The sequence below is a fragment of the Pongo abelii genome, chromosome 8 (assembly GCF_028885655.2).
Source record: "Pongo abelii isolate AG06213 chromosome 8, NHGRI_mPonAbe1-v2.0_pri, whole genome shotgun sequence".
In the NCBI taxonomy this organism is placed as follows: Eukaryota; Metazoa; Chordata; class Mammalia; order Primates; family Hominidae; genus Pongo; species Pongo abelii.
The window spans coordinates 22419653-22437699 of record NC_071993.2 but is presented as its reverse complement, the minus strand read 5'-3'; the positions used below and the strand labels follow the sequence as shown (position 1 = coordinate 22437699).

At 37.5% G+C, this 18047-nt stretch overlaps 2 protein-coding genes across 17 annotated transcripts in view; one reads left to right on the top strand and one right to left on the bottom strand.

The window, feature by feature from the left end:
* Positions 1–1142: 1142 nt before the first annotated feature.
* COMMD3 (COMM domain containing 3) lies at positions 1143–5119 on the bottom strand. The gene is made up of 8 exons (XM_009245172.4): positions 4899–5119; positions 3451–3562; positions 3278–3341; positions 3143–3177; positions 2735–2795; positions 2587–2643; positions 2431–2490; positions 1143–1512 (listed from the first exon to the last, which is right to left on the bottom strand). The coding sequence occupies exons 1-8, from the start codon at positions 5035–5037 to the stop codon at positions 1453–1455; spliced, it is 588 nt and encodes a 195-aa protein (XP_009243447.1). The 5' UTR covers positions 5038–5119; the 3' UTR covers positions 1143–1452.
* The window catches only part of EBLN1 (endogenous Bornavirus like nucleoprotein 1), a 108276-nt gene continuing 94610 nt past the window's right edge, over positions 4382–18047 (top strand). For 5 of the 16 annotated variants that reach the window (XR_008510326.1, XR_008510322.2, XR_008510325.2 and 2 more), the window contains exons 1-2: positions 5123–5575; positions 6227–6404. The gene's annotated coding sequence lies outside the window, so the exon portion shown is untranslated. Of the gene's footprint in view, positions 4426–5099; positions 5576–6226; positions 6405–9091; positions 9209–10627; positions 11528–18047 lie in introns of those variants that run through there. The other 11 variants (XR_008510323.2, XR_008510328.2, XR_008510319.2 and 8 more) reach the window with 7 other exon arrangements.

Here is an 18047-nt window from a genome sequence, read left to right as displayed (position 1 = left end):
TCCTCCTCCGCCTCCGCCTCGACCTCCAACGCCTCCTCCTCCGGGGCCTCCTCCTCCTCCTCCTCGGCCGCCGCCGCCTCCTCCCGCTCCGCACTCGGGGGAGGGCGCGCGCGGAGGGGGCGCGATCGGTTTTATTCTGCGGGGCTGGGAGGTGCTGCTAAGCCGGAACGGGGCTCCCGCGCCCACATCCCCATTGTCTCGCCCCGATCTCTGCCTCTCATACTACGATTATTTCATAGTTGCTGTGGGGGAGGCGGGCGGGCGGGGGGCGCCGTGTGTGTGCGTGCGAGCGGGGGGAGGGGAGGAGGGGGAGGGGAGGGTGGAAAAAAATGCACCGCTGAAGGCAGAGTGGAAACTGACACCGGCTCCAAAATGGCTCGGAGTCCGCCCGCCCCCTCCCCCCGCCGCCCCCCCAGCGGGTCACGTGCTCCCCTCATTCCTTAAGGGCGGCCTGGGAATTAGTGTCGGTGTAGTCAGGCCCGTGGCCGCCCCCTCCCCTCCGCGCCGCGCGCCCGGCCCCCTCCCTCGCCCCGCGCCGCGGCGGCGGAGACATTTCTCCACAGCGCCACACGCGCCGCCCTGCTCCGCGCGGCCGCCGCTCCGGCCCCGCACGCCGCGCAGCCCACCCCGCCCCCCGTTCTTTCTTTCTCCCGGCCACCCGCCTCCTCCCGGGGCGCATACGTCCCCCGGCCGCCGCCCCCCGGCCGGCCCCGCGGGCTGCGGCCCAGGCTCCGGCGCCGCGGCGCGGAACCTGCGCCCGAGTTGGGCTCGCGGAAACAACAGCGCCCGCCCCTGCCCGCCAGCCCGCGGCCGCGCCGGCCTCTTCCCCGCCCGCGGGCGGCCGAGGCGGGGCGCGCGCGGGCGACGGCTGGCTCCGGGCAGGGGCTCCGCGCCGGGCCGGGATCGGTCGGGCTGTGGGCGAGCCATCGGGCGCAGGTAACGGGCCGGGTAGCCTCCCGCGCCGGCCCCCGGAGTCCCGAAGCAGGGGTCTGCGACAGACCCAGGAGATCGCATCGTTTCCTCCGTGTTTAACTTTAATCCTGAGAAAAGGCTATCGTTAAAAGTTCACACTACTCCTATCTAGCTTCACACCAAGTAATAATTAACACACGAACTCAGATCCAAACAAAATATCATCACTCTTTGTGGAAAACACCACCTTATTTATTCAGGGTGTAATACTGTCTACTTCCTTTCAGAAGACTTGAAAAAGATCAAAATAGGATAAATGGACAGTTACTACTAAACGATTCAAATACTTGGGCAGTATCTTTCCCTCTTAACCCTTTCACACATGTTTTTAAAGTGTCAAAATTGATGAATGGTATAAATTCAAAAGGAAAATTCTTTTCTACTGAAAAGGACATCCAGCTCGCACAAACGGTGGTTCAGCTGAAGGCAAGGCGTCTCTGGTTTTCCTCTGCACTCGGGCGGATCGTTAACTTCCCCAAGTTACAACTGAGTTGCTCTTTCCAGGCTTTTCGAAGCATCTTTAAGTTTCCCCACCAAGTCCTAAAAGACGTGTATACAATACCACGTTTTTAGGATAAAACATGGAAAGAAGTATCCAAGCTCAAGAAAGATGCAAGAAAATAAATCAGGACACACCTTCCAAACAAGTTTAAAATTCAACAAGATTTTAACCTTTGACAAACTACTATCGGGCGAAATAAGCGTTTCCTCGGAAATACCTCATGTTCAAATCGGTTATTTGCACTCACACTGAAACATGATTTCTAACCGGATCCTTAACCGCCCAGATACATCTGAATTTTCTCAAGTTATATAACAAAGGTTATGCTGTATACACATTTTCTGAAAGTTGAAAGTTTGATTCATAGTTACATTAAAACGACTCTGCAGAAGATGCCTTTGAAAAATTCAATTTCACTTAAATTTCCAGTAATGAGCTTCATTTTTTAAAAGCTATGAAATAAATTCGTTGTCATATCCACTAATAAATGTAGTTTTGAATTTCCCCAGTCTTAAATGGGCAATATAAACAGTTTTAGAATGTTATGTATACTTCCCCCTTTATAAAAAGTCATTAAAAAAGTTTCAAAATCCAGTTCTGACAGTTTAATTCAATCTCTGAAAGCAAAGACATTTTCAAAGCCATGCTCTTAATTTTGCTTTATCTTATTGGATCAAACTCATCATGAATAGAAGAAATTTACACTAAACACTACAGAAGTTTATTTTAATCAGCAAGAACAGCAAATACAGACCAATTCTCTATTAATAACATCTTAATTTCAAGTGAAGCCTATCTTAAAATACTACTTTTGATGCCCCTTTCACATTAAATCCTTAACCAATCTTCATTATCTGCTGACAAATGGTTAATTTTCTTTTGAACTTTCCAAGAGTATAACTCTCAAGTAAACATTTATAAAAAGACAGGCATATTTATAGATCCTAATACTGTACCTGTAATTGTTCCATGCTGCAACTAAAACTAATCTCTGGATAGGATGGGGAATCAGTGTTCTAGGGCAGGAAAAAAAACACGCAACAAAAAACGCTGTTTATTTAAATCAATAAAATTATAAATTTCATTACTGGATAAGACTTATCTATAAATACCTGTACACTTAAGGTCACCAAATATGCAGGTCTGTACATCCTATGAAGTTGATTGGTCTAAAATAACACAACAAACACGTAACAGCTTTTAACTCTAGGTTTTAAGAAGTTCCCTAAATCCCCCCTAGAGAAGTTTCTTAAACTATACCTTTATCTGATATTCCAAGCGCCAAGAAACATCCGTTATATGAGGGAGCGATCTGCCTATACTGAAAGATGCAATGATAACTTTGTACATAGTCTTCTCAAAAGAACTTTTCAGTTATTTATTATTTACTAAGAATGGCTCTACTTTCCACCCCCAACTCCATTTTAATCCATTCTGAATTTAAACCATTGTTAAACTTTATTTTTAAATTCTGAATGGTAAAGGAGCATTTCAAAATCATCTCAATAAACTATCTTTAAAAACATTAGCTTAACTTCAATTGTTTGACATGCCCTTTGGCTCCTTTTCTTTGGGTCAAGATCCCGAAGATCTTGTTTCACACCAACACTCTCCATTCATACCTGCAAGTGAAAAGTGCCTCAGCTTGACACCTTATACAGTACCTACCTTCCCAGTAGGATTTCTAGGGAATTCTTATTATTCTGGAGAGGAAAAAGAAAGAAAGAAAGAAGAAAAAAAAAACAGATCTTTACAAACAAAGTAATAGAAAAATAGTACTGTTAATTAAAAATTTTAAGTAACCTGATATTCCGTGCAAAACAGTTCTATTCGCTCTCTGTCAAATTTACAGTCTTCTAGATAAGTGCTAGAAGAAAGAAAAGAAAAGCCAAAGTTCTGTCTCCATTTTTAAAACTGAAATTGAAATCATTAAAGTAGTATTTGAAAATAAATGGATATTTAAATAAATCCTGTACCTTAGAGTTGACTTGTCAGCTCGGTGCTTTCCTGCCTCTAGTATGTAAGTTGCAGCTGCTGCATGACAATGTTTTAAAACCACTGGGTCGATATGTTTCAAGTCTGGATGATCTAAAATAAATTAACTTCCAGTGATGCCTATGATAATAAATTATAGTCATGTTCCTAAAAAGGATATTTTAATTTGGGTTTAAAAACCCTTTAACAAGATTTAAAAAATTCAACTATAAGGACAGTCAATTATAAGTAAATGAGATGAGCAACAAGGTCAAGTGAAAAACAATAAAAAGAACACAACAAGAACTCTACTATTACTAGCTTCAATTAACTTATTTTGCCTTAATATTTTTACTATTAAAAAATATTATAGCCCCCAAAGAAAATATAACAATGCAATGGTCATTCTAACACTGGAGTAAATTCAAAGGAAAAACAAGATAAATATTTTACATGATGTCAATTTTAGAATAAACTTCCATCCTAAAAATGATGAGTTTAGGGTAACTGGCTCCATGAACCATACATCAAGGGGGTAGAAGGTAGGGCATGAGTTCAGAATATAAGATACAAATTTCAAAATTATATTAGTACTTTCAGGGTTTGACAGTCATCTTTTTTTTTTTTTTTTGAGATTAACCCAGGTGGTGGTTACTATTTTCGTTTAAGAACTTCCACTTTCATACCTTTTGTACAAGTGTTTAGTTCATGAAACTACAGAAAAAAAAAACAAAAATTTGAATTGTTGGGATATTTATATTTAAGAAAATCATCTAAAAGCGATCTGTCTTAAAATATGTCTTCAATCCATACTGACACTGCACCTCCGCAGTCATTGACCGGATCGCTTAAAAGACACTCGCATCCTGGTAACTGGGGCGGAACAAAGTATTGTGCATCATAGTTTAAGGTTCTAGGCGTAGAACCTGTGTAAAACATGCAGAACTAGAGCGCTGGAGTGATCACAGCAACTTGAGGTATGCTCTAAGTTGGCAAATGTCAACACTATCTGACCTAGTAATTACTTCGGAAACAGATCCTTTTAAACCTTTCCTAGCCTAGCCCTGGAAGCTTGAATTGCAGGGAGCTCCCCAGATGAAGTCCAACTGTCAAAACAGCCGCAGCCTCAGACAAGGCTAAACACCTTAGATGTTTAGGCCACAAACAAGACTTGAACACCGGCTTTACAAAAGAACAAAGAGACTGGGAGGGAAACCGGGCCAGGAACGTGGAGTTGGCTCTATGCAGGTGCCAAGTGGGCCAAAACAATGCTCAGGATCTGCTCCGAGTCCTAGCAGAGCCACGTCCCCAACACTCCGTCCGGAGCGAAGGGCAAAGCCCGGAGACTTCCTCTTCCCGGGGCTTTCCCCTTCTCGCTCCGTCGGCTCCTCTTCTCCGAGCGCCCCTCCACCCCGGCGGATCCAGCTCCGAGCCGAGCCGAGCGGCTTACCTAACACGGCCTCGTCCGCCTGGGCGTCCAGCAGACTCTGGAATGCCGCCCGGAGGAGAAGCGTGAAGGCGTTGGAGTCGAAGGAGCCGGGATCCGCCAGCATCTGGAAGCCTTTCTGCACAGACTCCGAGAGCTCCATTGTGAGCGCGCCGTGACCTTCGACACGCACACCACGTGACACGCGCAGCGCGCTCAGCTGATGCGGCCGCGCGCGCACGCGGCTCGGGGCGGCTGGCGGCGGCGAGGGCTGCGGAGCCTCACCGCTCGCCTCCGCGCCCGCGCGCGGGTCCCGCGCCCCCAACCGCCGCCTACGGCCTCCCACCGTTTCCGTCCAGCTCTTCCTTGTCCAGCGCAGGCCGCGGGAGCTGCCGAGCCTTGGCGAGAAGGGCGGCCTCGGGCGCTTTGTGGACGCGCTCGGCGCTTTCTCCTTGGTTCGGCGCTTACCTCGGACGGTCACCAGCTCGGTTCCCTGAGAGACCCCGGGGAGACTGCGGACGGTGTCGGGATCCCGGCCTCCGCCTCCCGCAAACGGCGTCCTCCCCGCTCCTCGCTCTGCGCGAATCCTGCGGGGAGCTCCGATCTCAGGCAACTGGATTTTGTTTTTGTGGTTTTTTGTTTGTTTTGTTTGTTTTTTAGCTCACCAGCTTAACCTCGCAGCACTGCCCTTTTATGAGACTGTAAGACATCTAATTATGTGATTCTTGCTTATTTTTACTTTTTCTTTGTCATTTCTGGAATACGGCAGTAGAGTCCTTCCTGCATGGGGGGTGTGTACACATGCACGCATACATAGAGTTCCTGTAGGCACTGCACTCCAGCAATCGGATTAATAAATTATTCATGAACAGATTTGACAGGATTATTAACAATTTTATATACCGCTGCAAATAAATGCCAACTGCCATACACATTTTGTGCTACTAACCACATCTATGGGTCCAGTTTTAGTTGCTCTATAGAATCTGCATAAATATGTTTTTATTAAACAGCTACCTTAGTAAAGTACAGTTAGGAATGGCAAGATCTTTATGAGAAGTGAGTTACTGTTTAGGATGCTCATACCTTTAAAGATTCAAATACTGTATAAAGTTTAACTTCCTCTATATTTCTACGAAGTTGGTTTAGAGAACAAGAATGATTCTTTAAAAAACCCGTGAAGCAAAGTAGATTAGGTATTTTTAATCAAAAGCACTTGAAAAGTTAAAAAATGCAAGTTCTTGAGGGGTGGAGGGAAGGGATGTGAAACAACAAAGATGTTTTAGTCTTCAGGAGCGATTATTTGCAACATTAGACCCAAAGTGAAACATTATTTTCTTTTTCTAACTTAGATGTCTATTGTAAAAATTTTTGATGGATACAGTTGACATTTACCTTGGCACCAATACATGAAGAGTACCTCATTTCACAACAGGATGCAAATGGAGTAACAGCATTAGTAACAGATTGAGTAACTACTCAGCCCTCCTTTGAAAGCTTTAAAAGGCACGTGCAGTGGCTCTTCACTCGGTGAGAATATAGTAGCAGTGAAGGATTTAAAAGTCTCCCTAGAGTCTTTATGAAACAAGCACCTATTAATCATGTTCATCTTTTCTTCCCATCACTCATCTTCTTCCTAATTTGTTTCTCATCAGTAGTAAAATGTCAGTTGAAAAACTTCATGATATCTGATTACATAGAGAATAAATAGTCAGGACAGAGTTGTGTAAATGTTCAACAATATTAACAACACCCAAGCTTATGTTTATTACACATGTATTTTATGACCTAGTGTAACGTTGATTATTAATACTCTAATAGAATTTGAGTTGATAACTCTAATACTCAATTTAGTGTCAAAAAAGTATTAATCATGGACATAGATTTTAAAATATTATTTTAAAAGAAAAATAAACACAAGTGGTTGTGAATTTGTGGGCATAAAAGTTAGGAAATTCAGAAGGATTGTTTCCATAATAGCTGTCATGTTACTCTGTTGCCCATGTATAAGTACTTTCTCTTAGGATGTTTCGTCCTCTTAGGCCTAAGTATATTCATGTGTTAGGCCTAAGTGATGGGCACATTTTAAGCTCACAAAAGTTTTCACCATAATGTGTTCTAATGCTAGAAAAACGGAATTTTCCTACTACAGGTATATTTATTTAAACTTCCTTTGAAGGAGGCACAGGATTGAGTGTTTCAAACGTGTGTCTTTGACAAGCCATTGAAATACATGGCAGTAGGATCATCAAAAGGCATGACTACCCAGATGTAGACTCTCTTGGTTGCAGCCATAAAAATCAATGCGTTTTATGTTAGAAAAACGACATATGAACATATTCTGAAAGTATGAAAAATACTGTTTAAAATTTTGCTTTACTCAAAACAGCATTGGAACTTTGACTAAACTTTAAAAAATTCTGCAGGCTCAAAGCCAGTAAACTAAATTTGGCCCCCAAAACCTTTTAAAAGAACAATTATGTGCAGCTGAAAACAGCAAAATACAGATGCAACCATCTTCACATTAACAGTATTGTCTTGCCTCCTAAACTGCAAATATTAGGTAGACGATGCTGATAAATTTTTCTTTTTGAGAATCTAGAAATCATTTGAAGAACGATGCTGATAAATTTTTCTTTTTGAGAATCTAGAAATCATTTGAAGAACTAGAAGTTAGAAGTTACCTTTTTAAACAATGTTTTAGAGTTTCAAGTACATTGTATCCTTTGAACTGGTTAATTTTTTTAGAAACAAACTTAATATTGGTCCCTTTATTGTGATTACAATTAAATAAGCTAGGGCTTTTACAGGATCTATGTGGTCAGCTTTTCCCACAGGCCTCATTGCTGCATTTGTTAGTGTTATGAATTACAATATTTTCTTTTTCAGATTGTGTAAGTACTTTTGCTTTTGTGCGAAGAACGCTGAAGGAAGATATTCCTTTAGATTGAAGAGTTCATGGAACTCCATGGGGAGAAAAAAAAATTTAATAAGTTTAAGTGCCATCAAGACAAAGACTAGTTTTAACTGGCTTATATATTTATTATATATTCTAGTGGGGATCTGTTTTATCCCTGCCTACTCATATGCTACAGAGAAGCAAGTTTAGAACACTTTAAAAACTACCTCTAAATAAGAAACCATTCTCTCTGTGTTCCCTAACACCAATGCTTTGATGGTTACTTTAAACTTTGAGATATTTGTTAATGAAGATAGGCTTTACTGTTTTAAAACTATTTTAACCACAAATGGACAGTTGGAAGGAGTATTTAACTGAGTTATATATAACACTTGAGAGTATAAGTCAAAAACTGGTTTCAGTGAAGTTTATAAAACCTATCTACATTCTTTTATTAAATAACTTGGCAAGGCATAGATTGTGACTTGGAATTTGAATGGTCAAGTTTTTGCACATTCATTATCACAGAGTTCAGTGGTCTCAAATTCCATCTTATATCACACTATCAGACACCAAATTGAGTATTCAGAGGGGACAGCAAAGCTTTTATTTTCAACTTAAACATGTAATCCAATCCCTAATTATTTCTAAATGGTCATTGCTGCAATAATTGATATGGACAAATATAACCTTTTCTCACATTGTATAGCTTAATTTGCATATGTAGATTTAAAAATGTGTGAGGGAAATGAAATACTAATTACATTAAATAAACTGGAACCACAGGGATTAAAATTAATGATACAATGTTCTCTAAAACAGATAACTTATGCTTATGATTTGGCACAAGCGTTTTGTATTTTTCCCCTAAAACTTTTTTGAATACATTCATATTAAATAGTAAATAGCACAATTTCTATTTAATATTGTCATCATTTAGTACCATTTTATTTTATTTATTTATTTATTTATTTATTTATTTATTTTAGTAGAGATGGGGATTTTTCCATCTTGGCCAGGCTGCTCTCGAACTCCTGACCTCAGGTGATCCACCCGCCTTGGCCTCCCAAAGTGCTGGGATTACAGGCGTGAGCCACTGCGCCCGGCCAGTACCATTTTAAATATTTCATTTTCATAAGTTGTATCTGGGAAATATAAAACATAAAACTTCAAAATATAAGAAAAATTAAATATTTTAAATCTAAGTTTTAAAAAGTCAAATTATCATGCTACTAAGAAATTGAGTTTATTATATAGGATCTCACAACATTTCCTGAAATTAGAAAACCGTAATTTTTTCTTTTTTTTTTTGAGACAGAGTCTCGCTCTATCGCTCGGGCTGGAGTGCAGCGGCATGATCTCAGCTCACTCAACCTTCGTCTCTTGAGTTCAAGCAATTCTCATGCCTCAGCCTCTCAAGTAGCTGGGATTACAGGTGTGTGCAACCACACCCAGCTAATTTTTGTATTTTCAGTAGAGACAGGATTTTGCCATGTTGGCCAGGCTGGTCTCAAACTCCTGACCTCAAGTAATCTTCCCACCTTGGCCTAGAAAACCATAATTTTGTTAAACTTTGCAAATAAGAAACTCTGTAGTGAAAATCTTGGCAAGGAAAATACTATTTAATTTCTAAAGTGAAATTTGGGATCTGTCATCAGTGTTGTCATGCCATGATTTTGTTAGCTACTTGAGTGAGTATAAGATAATGGCAAAATTAAAGGAGCAGACCTAAGAATGAAATTATAACTTTAAATATCAAATCTTTGTATCTAACCAGTCCATAGTTTTAAAAAGATTTCGTGGATATTAGAAAAGTCATGTCTACTCTTTAGGACTTCAGCGTAGCATGTTGAAATGTACTTTAAGAAGTTTGATCCCTTATTTTTAAGCAAAGCAGTTAATGTCACATGGGGAATATCTGAGTTGTAAAGACCAAAATTGTGAAGTCTTCCTCTAAGAAGAAATGAGAAATTGATTTGTAAAAAAGAAATGAAAATAAACAAATGTAATTTGGCAAAAGATGAAGGCAAATTTTAAGTTAAAGGAAGGAAGTTAGGAAGAAATGAAAGAAAGCAATCATACTCCATATAACATTTAATGAGAAAAGAACAGGTTGTATTATGTGTCTTAGAATTTCTCTGCACAGACAAATAAAAAATAATTTTCCTTTAAATTCAGTAAGTGATTTAAATGATTCACTTATCTTTTGTATGAATTATAAAAAGCAAGTTCAATTCTTAAATCACATAATTTCTATCTTCACCATTTAATTTATATGAAAATTAGGAACTGGCCAATCATCTAATAAGTTCCATCAAATAGACCATTTAGATAATAAGCACAGTTACCTCCTCAACAGCAGGTTGATTTTTTTTCTCTACTAAAATTATAAACATCACCACTTCGGTTTCCTATATCATTGATCTGGTATCAACCAGGATGACCCATGGCTTAGCTGTAGGAGGGTAAAGTGAAGAAGAGACATGAAACAAGTTTACATTGATGAATATATCTAATTCTTCCACGTGTACACAGACAGTCCTTTAAATTGTTTTATATCTTTAAAAAGAGGGAGGGACGGACGGAGGGAAGAAGAGAGATAAAGGGGGGAAAGAGGAAGAGGAAGGAAGAGAGAAAGGACCTGAGAAGTGTCACAGAATGCTTATTTAGTGTTTATTTTCTGTGACACAATCCAAGATTCTTTTAGCTACAATGAATTCAACTAAGCTTCATCTTAAGGCTTGAAAAAGACTGAAAGATCATCTGTTATGTCCAGAATCTAATCAGTTTCAAGATGTCCTACATTTAGACTACAACAGCAGAGAATGTCTAACAGAGTCTCTTCGTTTTTTAGGTCTGGATTTGGAATTTCTGTGTTTTTTCATACCTTAGAAATTGGAGTTTGGGTTGGTTTCACGAATTCCGGCAAAAAATGGAACGAATAGACCTATGCTGTGGGATGTTATTGTTGAAAGCCAGTAACTTTTTAAAGTTTGTATTTTGAGAACATGCTTTTTACATGTTAAAATGTGTACAAATAACTATATTTTGTTTAAGGAACTATAATTTTACAAAGAAAAATGAAAACAAAAATAAAGGTTTTTGTAGATTAAAACTCAAGTAACAGTATACTTGCTTATAAACTGAAAAATGTAGCTATATTCACTTGTCAAATGAAGCATTTTAGAATGGAATTTATGTGTTTAAGAAGGGATGATTTGCATTAAATACATTATAAACAGTTAAGGAGACTATACAGCTAAAGTACTTTTAACTCATTTAAAGTAAGCATTTAAACCAAAATTAATATTTCAAAAGAGCTTACATGGCAATGAAAGCCTAGATAAGAGTTTTAATATTTTTAATTGTGTACAATATTTAAAATAATACTGGTTAAGAATTTAACATTTTGGGCCGGGTGCAGTGGCTCACGCCTGTAATCCCAGCACTTTGGGAAGCCGAGGCGGGTGGATCACGAGGTCAGGAGATCGAGGCCATCCTGGCCAACATGGTGAAACCGTGTCTCTACCAAAAACATAGAAATTAGCCAGGCGTGGTGGCATGCACCTGTAATCCAGCTACTAGGGAGGCTGAGGCAGGAGAATTGCTTGAACCTGGGAGTTGGAGGTTGCAGTGAGCCAAGATCGTGCCATTGCACTCCAGCCTGGCAACAGAGTGAGACTCCGTCTCATTAAAAAAAAAAAAAAAGAATTTAGCTTTTCTATTATGGTTGTTATATTCAACAGAATACTGATTTTATCCCCCTTTTCAAATTAAATATAGACTTGAAGCCATTCTATGAATAAGTCAGTCTAAAAACTACATTTTGAAAAATCCTAGTAGAATAATTGTGTTCAGCTTTTTCACATTTGTTACATAGCTAGAACTATTCAGAAAATACTTTGAATTGTTTATACGTAGCTGATTTTTACACTGTGGTGAATGTTTAGAAAGTAATTTTAAAGAGTTTTGAGAAAACAAGCACCTAAAAAAATAGATTAAACTTTTCCACTTTGTTTCTTCCCATATACTCAGTTTTTTTTTCCCTGAACTTTTGTTTCATTGTTTTATTAAGGTTAAAACATAAATGTTTTTCTAACTCTCTCAAATGTTATTTTCGAAATTAATTTTCTTTGTGTAAGCATTTTAATCTATATTTTATGAAAGGGGATGGGGAGGCAAGTTTTATAAAATCTTTTTAATGTAACAAAACACCAAGAAAATAATGACTAGCAACAGGTGAAAGGGAGAATTGTATTTATATAGTCAGTTTAGTCCATGTAATTAGAAACTTGGACCTGAATTACTGGCATAATTACTCGACTTTCTTTTCTTTTTTTCTTTTTTCTTTCTTTTTTTAATGCTAACAGAAATAGGCTGGATCATTTAGAGCAGCAGTATTCTAAATCAAAATTAATCAGATAATTGGCAACTTTTATTTGACTTTTAGTGCTCTATAAATTACAGACCAAAAACAGGAGAAATTTGGTAAAGAATAACAATGTAGATTGAAATATGTGAGTAAACAAGGCCCTAAGAAAACTGAATTTTCAAATGGTTTTCTTAGAATTTGAAAATGACAGAAAATTTCAAATTAGGCCTAACTATGATATGTAGGTGAGTAGTTGATAGAACTATAAGAAAACTTTTATTTTTGCTTAAACAATAATTGTTTATGAATTGAAATAAAAAATAGTTTTATAAGACTAAAAGTATCAATAAAGACATATATATTTTGTTTTATAAGTTTCAATAGCAATATACATTCTTCTTTATAAAGAACTTTCAACAGTGTATACTGGAAATGTTGGAAAAAAATTGATTTTGCGCTTGTCAATTATAATAGAAGGAAAATAATATTTACATATATGTTTTTATATACTTTTGAAAGTTGCCTTAAATTATTTTTGTAACAAGGTGAACATAAATAAAAATATAAAATACAGATGTTTCGAAGTCAGTTTAACCAATAAAGTGCTTCTAGAAACCTAAAAGAGCATTTTCAAACGAATACTTTTAAATTAATTTTAATTTCATTTTGGTTTTAGTCTGTTTCTAAAAGTTGCTATGATCAATATTTGTCTGTTTGTAGAAACTATGACATCTATGATGACAAATGTTCAAACTGAGTCATAATGATAGTCTGTTATGTTAAAATCAAGAGTCACTACAGGAGAGTAGTCATTTTGCAAACATCCTGCCGTGTTAACAGGGGTTGGGGGAAAGCATATGTCATAAACTAACAGACTTAAATCTTTAGCTAAGTAAGCTTTAAGTATCTGTCCATTGCTATAAATAGTATAAAGACAATCTAATTGTGTTTGCTTAAGCTTTTTCTCTTAGCTTTCTTTTATGGTATTAAAGTTTAAGAAAAGATAAAAACTTGGCTAGACTTAAACATACTCAATATGATTCCTAAGATGGTTTTTTTTTTTTTTTAAAAAAATCTTTACATAGAAATGTCATCAGGTTCTCAGGCATCGTTATATGTTAGCCAAAAATTTTAAATCATTCCAGGTAAATATAATAATAGGAGAGTAGCCAGTACTTCTTTGAGTATTATAAGAATATTGCACCATTCTTTGAGTAAAAATAGTCATTCTTTTTTCTTTAAGATATCTCAATAATTATATGAATGATAATTTTGGAAAATATAAGGGTTTAAGTGGCAAATTTAAGTATCTGTGTTATCTTTCGTTTCAAGTGGAATATCAATTTTTCTAAAAACATACTCATTTATAACAAGATTTATTGAAAAGAAATATCAAAAAACTCTTTTTTGGGGAGCATTTATCCAGTAATGTATTCAATTTTATTTAATAGGGAGATTTTAATAACCTTGCTTAACAAGCAGTTTTTTATCTTAATAACTGTAAGGATTACTATAAAGTTATGTAAATAAGTTATAATACCTTCTTAAAGTATACTGAAGTTGATAGGATTTTTAATATGGGTTATAAAAAAAGCACCATAGGTTGTAACTTCTTTACTTTTTTTACTTTACTGTTCTTATAAAGAGTCCTTTATTAGACAAGTACCTGGTACATAATAGATAGTCAAGAATATTTGTTCAATGAATGAAGGCAGTATAGTGCATGGAGTACAGAAAATGGGGCTCATGCCCATATCCCACTTGCTTCCAGTTCTATGACCTTGGACTAAAGACTTATTTTCTCTAAGTCTGATTTTCCTAAAGTGTACAGTGGAAATAATAATGGCATCTCTTTCACATGGCTCTTGAAAAGTATTAAGACCTAAGGCACATGCACCATTATTGGTATTTATTTGGTAATTATAACCAAATTGTGTAATTCTGTAATTGTGAGGTTTTACTGGTGCAGGTGCGCATGTGATGTAACCATTTGAGGACCCCATGCACATAAGCCCCTATTTAGAAAATGAAAACGAAAACCTTCTGGGGGCTGCCTGGCACTTCTTCACTATCAGGAACTGTAAAGTTAACCTTACAGAGCTCTTATAATAACAGCAGTCATATGATGCCCTCAAAGGCCTTGATGACAATAATTCTCTTATCCTCTCAACTCCTGATCCCCCAAGAATCTTAGAGCCCACCAATGTTCATTATGGTCAGCCTGCTTGTAAACATCTCTCTCTTTAGAAGGCATAGTGGACCATTCCATTCCCTCTCTTTTCACTGGTTCTTCCTCCAGTTTTTCTTGAATCATTTCCTTTGGTAAGCAGCTCTTTAGAAAATCTCAGCGAGCAAAATTGAGATGTCTTCATATTTTTCTCTGGTACATCCTTTGTCTGGGTTCAGGGAGTTGCTGTCTCACACTCTAGTCTGAGTGATCCATAACTTGTGGTACTTTTGACTCTGCTTGAAACATCTATCTACAAAGAGCCCAAAGTCCATAAGGCATTGAGAAGATTGGCCAAATTGAAAAAAAACAGTAAGAACCCTCGTTTACCATGGAATGGAGGACACATGATTTGGAATGTAGAGGTTTAAATTCTACAACTCCAAAATATTGAACAGTTCAATGAGTTCTGGGAAAGGTATGCAGTCGTGTAACCACGCTACACTCAAGATGTAGAGTGTCACCATAATCCCAGCAAATTTCCCTGTTCCCATTTGCAGTCATTATACTTGCCCTACCCCGACCCCAGGAGACTACTGATCTACTTCATCTCACTGTAGTTTTGCCTTTTCCAGAACATCATACAAATGGAATCAAGCAGTATGTAGTCTTCTGTGTCTGTGTTTTGTTTTGTTTTGTTTTCTGAGATGAAGTTTCGCTCTTGTTGCCCAGGCTAGAGTGCAATGGTGTGATCTCTGCTCACCGCAACCTCCGCCTCCTGGGTTCAAGCGATTTTCCTGCCTCAGCCTCCCAAGTAGCTGGGATTACAGGCATGTGCCACCACACGGGGCTAACTTTGTATATTTAGTAGAGACGGGGTTTCTCCATGTGGGTCAGGCTGGTCTCGAACTCCTGACCTCAGGTGATCTGCCTGCCTCGGCCTCCCAAAGTACTGGGATTACAGGCGAAAGCCACCACACTCAGCTGGTTTTTTACCTAGCATAACATGTTTGAGATTCTCCCTGTTGGTATATCAGCAATTCATTTCTTCTTATTGCTGAATAGTATTCCATTGCAGGGACATACCAGTTTGTTTTTCCATTCACCAGTTGATGGACATATGGATTGTTTCCAGCTTTTTGGCAATTATGAATAAAGCCTCTATGAAGATTTCTGTGCTAGTTTTGTGTAGACATAATGTTTTTATTTCTCTTAAATAAATTCCAAAGTGTGGGATTGCTGGGTGATATGATGTGTGTATGTTTAACTTTACAAGAAGCTGCCAAATTATTTTCCACAGTAGCTACATCGTATACATTCCCACCAGTATTGTATGGGACTTTCAGTCGCTTCACATCCTCTTTTGTATATGGTATTATCAGTTATTTTTATTTTAGACACTTTGATAGGTATATAGTATATTATTGTGGTTTTAATTTGCATTCCCCTAATGAGTAATATGTTGAGCATCTTTTTATGTGCCTATTTCTCATCCAAATATCTTTGCTAATTAAGTGTCTATTCAAATATTTTGTCAAGTTTTTAATTGGGTTGTTTTCTTATTACTGAGTTCTGAGAGTCCTTTATGTATTCTAGAGACTTGTCCTTTATCAGATATGTGTTTACAAATATTTTTGTAGATATTTCATAGATTGTCTTTTCATTTGAATGTCACTCAAAGAGCAGAAATTTTAAGTCCGACTTTTTTTTTTAATGAATCATGCTTTTGGTATTGTATTTAAAAATATCATTCCCTAACCAATGTCACAAAGATTTTCTCCTATGTTTTCTTCTAGAAGTTTTATGTTTCACACTTTAGATTTATTTTAAGTCAATTTTTATGTGTGGTGTGAAATATGAGTTAAGTTGTTATTCTGTGTGTTTGCATATGGATGTTCAATTATTTTGCCCTATTTTTTGAACAGACTATCTCATCTCCACTGAATTACCTTTGTACTTTTTTCAAATTTCAACTGACCATATGTTGTGGGTCTATTTCTGGATCTTCTATTCTGTTTCATTTATCTATTCATCAGTCCTTTTGCCAATACCACGCAGTGTTGATTGTGGTAGATTTATAGTAAGTCTTAAAATTAGATAATGTGAATCTTCTTTGTACTTCTTTTTCAAAGTTGTTTTGGCAATTCCATTTTGTTTGCTTTTCCACATAAATTTTAGAATCATCTTGTTGATTTTTTTTTTTTTTTTTTTGAGATGGTCTCACTCTCACCCAGACTGGCTCACCACAACCTCTGCCTCCCAGGCTCAAGCGATTCTCCTGCCTCAGCCTCCCAAGTATCTTGGATTACAGGCATGCGCTACTACTGCCTGGCTAATTTTTATATTTTTAGTATAGATGTGGTTTCACCATGTTGGTCAGGCTGGTCTTGAACTCCTGACCTCAAATGATCCACCTCCCTCGGCTTCCCAAAGTGCCGGGATTATAGCCGTGAGCCACTTTGCCTGGCCCCATCTTGTTGATTTCTACCAAAAAACCCTACTGGGATTTTTATTGGAATCACATTTAATCTATAAATCATTTTGGAGGTGAAATGACAACACTATTGAGTCTTCCAATATGTAAACATGGTATATTTCCACTTTTATTTACATCTTCTTTGATTTCTCTCTTCAATGTTTTATAGTTAAGCATGCAGATTTCATATTTTGTTAGATGCATACCTAAATATTTTACGCTTTTTGGCGCTATTTGAAATGATACTTTAAATTTTTTCATTTTAAAATTTCTTCATTACAAGTATATACAAATACAATTGATTTTGTATGTTGACCTTATATCTTATGACTTCACTAAAACTCACTTATTAGTTCCACTAGCTTTTTTATAGCTTCTTTGGGAATTTTTGTATAGACAATCATGTCTTCTGTGAATAGAGATAGTTTTATTTAATATTTTTTCCTTTTCAATCTGCATATCTTTGATTTATTTTTCATGCCTTATTGCACTGGCTATGGCTTCCAGTACGATGTTGAATAGGAAGGTGAAAGTGACATCCTTGCCTTGTTTCTCATCTTTAGGGAAAGCATTTGGTCTTTGAGCATTAAGTATGATATTAGTTATAGGTTTTTCATAAATGCCTTTTCTTAGGTTGAACAACATAGGAATATTCCTTATATTTCTGGTTTGCTGGTAGTGGTTTTCAAAATTATGAGTAAATGTTGAATTTTGTCAGAGCCCTATTCTTTATCTATTGAGATGATCATACATCTGTTGATATGGTGAATTACTTTGATTGCTTTTTAAATTTTGAAACTAACTTACATTCCCAGGATAAAGCTCACTTGGTCTTGGTGTTTTATTCTTTTCATATATAGCTGGATGTGATTTGCATATATATATATGTGTGTGTGTGTGAATATATATATATGTAAAAACAAGGTTTCACCGTGTTGCCCAGGCTGGTCTTGGAACTCCTGGGCTCAAGCAATACACCTGCCTCAGCATCCTAAAGTGCTGGGATTACAGGCGTGAGCCACCATGCCCGGCCTTGATTTGCTAATATTCTGTTGCAGTTTTGTGTGTGTGTGTTCATCAGGCAAATTGGTCTATCACTTTCTTTTCTTCTCATGCCTTTGTCTGCTTTTGGTATCAGGGTAATGCTGACCTCTTTCCTCTTTTATTTCTGGAAGAGTTTGTGTACAATTGGTATTATTTTTTCTATAAATATTTAGTAGAATTCACCAGGGAGGTCATCTGAGCCTGCAGTTTTCTTT